This window comes from Myotis brandtii, unplaced genomic scaffold (genome assembly GCF_000412655.1).
Source record: "Myotis brandtii unplaced genomic scaffold, ASM41265v1 scaffold699, whole genome shotgun sequence".
NCBI classification, from domain to species: domain Eukaryota; kingdom Metazoa; phylum Chordata; class Mammalia; order Chiroptera; family Vespertilionidae; genus Myotis; species Myotis brandtii.
Genome location: NW_005370733.1, coordinates 264,597 through 267,188, shown reverse-complemented (window position 1 = coordinate 267,188; position 2,592 = coordinate 264,597). Strand labels below are relative to the sequence as shown.

Sequence of the window (2,592 nt, the reverse complement as noted above, 5' to 3'; positions counted from 1 at the left end):
TCCCCCCGCCCCCCTCTGCCTCTGCTATTCTATTATTTCTCCAAGATGAAGCCCAGGGCAGGCAGGTGAGGGAAGCGGGGAGGGGAGCACGGGGCGAGCCCCCCAGCCTCTATGCCCGCCAACCCGCTCTCCCCTCCATCCGCAGGTGGGCCCGCAGCTCGACACCTTCCCCAGCGAGGCCGACCGCCAGAGAGCGTTCAAAGCCCAACAGGAAGAGTACGCCGTGCGCCGCGGGACCCTGCGGATGGGCAACTACACCCACCTCTGACGTGGGTTCTGTTGCTGCAAGGACCTCAGGGTCAGGTCTTCGGTTAGTTATTTTTGCTAAGAGCCCCCCTCTTTAGGTCAGGCAACACTAGCTCACCTTCGCCCAGCGCCCCCCCAACCTGGGGACTCCCCGTCCTCTGGCAGCCACCCACCCTCTCTCAAGCCCTCACCCGATGGCATAAACCAAAGTACAAAGCAGACGCTCCCTCCAGGCCGGAGTCTGGAGGCTGTGCCCGCATCAGGGACAACGCAGGAGTTTCCTGCGGAATTCCTGCCCGGAACGCGCTCGGAAAGCCCTCGTTTAGCTGCAAACACGAGTTTTAGTTGCTCTTTCTGGGGTGCCTGACGCCCCATCACGCTGGCGGCAGGAAGACCCCGCTCACTCCTCGGGGCCTGCTCCCCCCTCAGGGGGCTTCTCCCCAAGACTGACCTGGAAGCGGCGGCGGCTGGAGGGCACAGGCGAAGGAATTCTCAGCCAAACCCCCACCTCCCCAGCAGCTCTTGCCTCCATCTCTGGGCGTGTTCCCCCGCTTCTCCCCACAGACGATATCCTGACCTGTTTTAAATTAAAACGCTGCTGTCGTCCTCCTCCTGTGTCTCTATCTGAAAACCGGTGCAGTTATAACGGTGCGAGGAGCAGCCTCAGACGCTCCGACGCTGCTGTGACCGCGTGGAGACCCTCCGAGGCCGTGAGCCCCCCAGGCCTCCCAGGGCGCCTGCACGGAGCCGCGCCTCCCGGCCTCCAACGCCCACTTCTGGCCTGAGGACTCCTCCCCGAACGCCAGGCTCATGTATCCGACTTGGTTGCCTCTCCCGTCGGACACTCGTCTCAAAACAGCACAGCCGGACAGACCCCTTGACGTTCCCGCCAACCTTGCTCTCCCTCTGTTTCCCCATCTCATGAACGGCACCGCACCACCGTCGACCCGCTGTCGAAGCCAAATGTGTCCCTCACCTCTGACACCTGACCCATCACAAGCCCGACGTCACTTCCAAGACCCTCCTGGCCCACCCCCTGCTCTCTGGGCCCCTCTTCTCTGGGGAACCAGCTCCCGTCTCCCCCTCACCCCATCGCCAGGGAGCAGCCCTCAGCACTCGGTGGCTTCCCTCCACCCGAAGTGAGACCCCACTCCCCGCCCAGGCTGGGAGGGACCCCAGGTGAGACGGCTGGGCCAGCCCTCTGGCTCCATCTCCAGCGCACAGGTGGCGGCCGCTCACTCCTTCCGGCCTGAGGTGTCCTGCACGCCTTTCCCTCTATCAGGACACCTGGGCCACAGGTGGTGCCCTGCCCGCCCCTGCTTGTCAGGCAGACCCTAGCTCCAAAGTCAGACCCCTCCTCCAAAGGCCTGCCCTGAACCGGCTCCTGCTTTATTGTCCGGACACAGTGACCCTGCGTGGGCCTGACTTCTCAGAAGGGAAGTGGCATGGGGCCAGGAGTCTCGGGTCCAGGGCCTGGAGCCAAGGGCCTGCCCTGGGGAGGGGCCCACCGTGGGCAGTGCCCTGTGATATCTGCGGGAGGACCCTCAGCGTGAATGTTCCCGGTGACTCACGCCCCCTACAGGCCGGGCCTGGCAGAGACAAGCCCAGCAGGTGATTAGAGATCTGAGTGAGTTCCCCTGCAGCCGCCCCCTCTCGCAGGCGCAGCTGTGTTAGAAGCCGATTCCACAAAAAAGCCACACACACTAACCCCTCAGGACTCGGGCTCAGCCAGGGCCATCCCGGACCCCACCCCGTCCCAAGGGCCTGAAATCCTCCTGCCACCACAGGAGCCGGAGAAAAACACGCCCCCCCCCCTCTTGGCTAAAGCACCCGAAGCCTTCCCACCCCCGGGAGCAGGCCTGCCCCTGAGCCCAGCAGCCAGCCCCTCGGTCAAGGGCGCGAAGCCCAGCTCCACCCGGTCATTCCTGTGTGACCTTCAGCAAGTGTCCCGACCTCTCTGTGCCTCACCTGAGACAAAGCCCCCACACAGGACAGGACATCCGCTCAAGCCACATCGGACAACGACTGCATTAAAGAGGGCGGCTGGCAGATTGGCCCGGGGTCCTACATACACTGAGTTACCACTCTCTTATCAATAAAGCGCCATGAAGGGGCCGCCGGCCCTGTGACGCTGGAGGGCGAGGAGAGCAGGAGGTTCCGGGAACAGCCGTGGCGTCAGGTGCTCAAGAGGGGAAAGATGTGTTTACCCAGCACACCCCTGTGCTCTGAACCCTCACGCGAAGGGCGAGGGGCACATGAGGACACAGAAGTCCCTGAAACTAGGCTCTGCCCACCGAAGGGCGGGCTGCTTGCTATGGCAACGAGGGAGATGCCCAGGGCGAGCCA

General features: G+C 63.9%; 1 protein-coding gene across 2 annotated transcripts in view; it reads left to right on the top strand.

The window, feature by feature from the left end:
* CFAP77 (cilia and flagella associated protein 77) overlaps positions 1-838 on the top strand; it is a 113,913-nt gene extending 113,075 nt beyond the window's left edge. Inside the window, exon 4 of one of the 2 annotated variants that reach the window (XM_014529881.1) lies at positions 146-838. In XM_014529881.1, the coding sequence (XP_014385367.1) occupies positions 146-344 (199 nt within the window). In that variant the 3' untranslated portion in view covers positions 345-838. The remainder of the gene's footprint in view (positions 1-145) is intronic. The other variant, XM_005882151.2, reaches the window with a different exon arrangement.
* Positions 839-2,592: the final 1,754 nt, after the last annotated feature.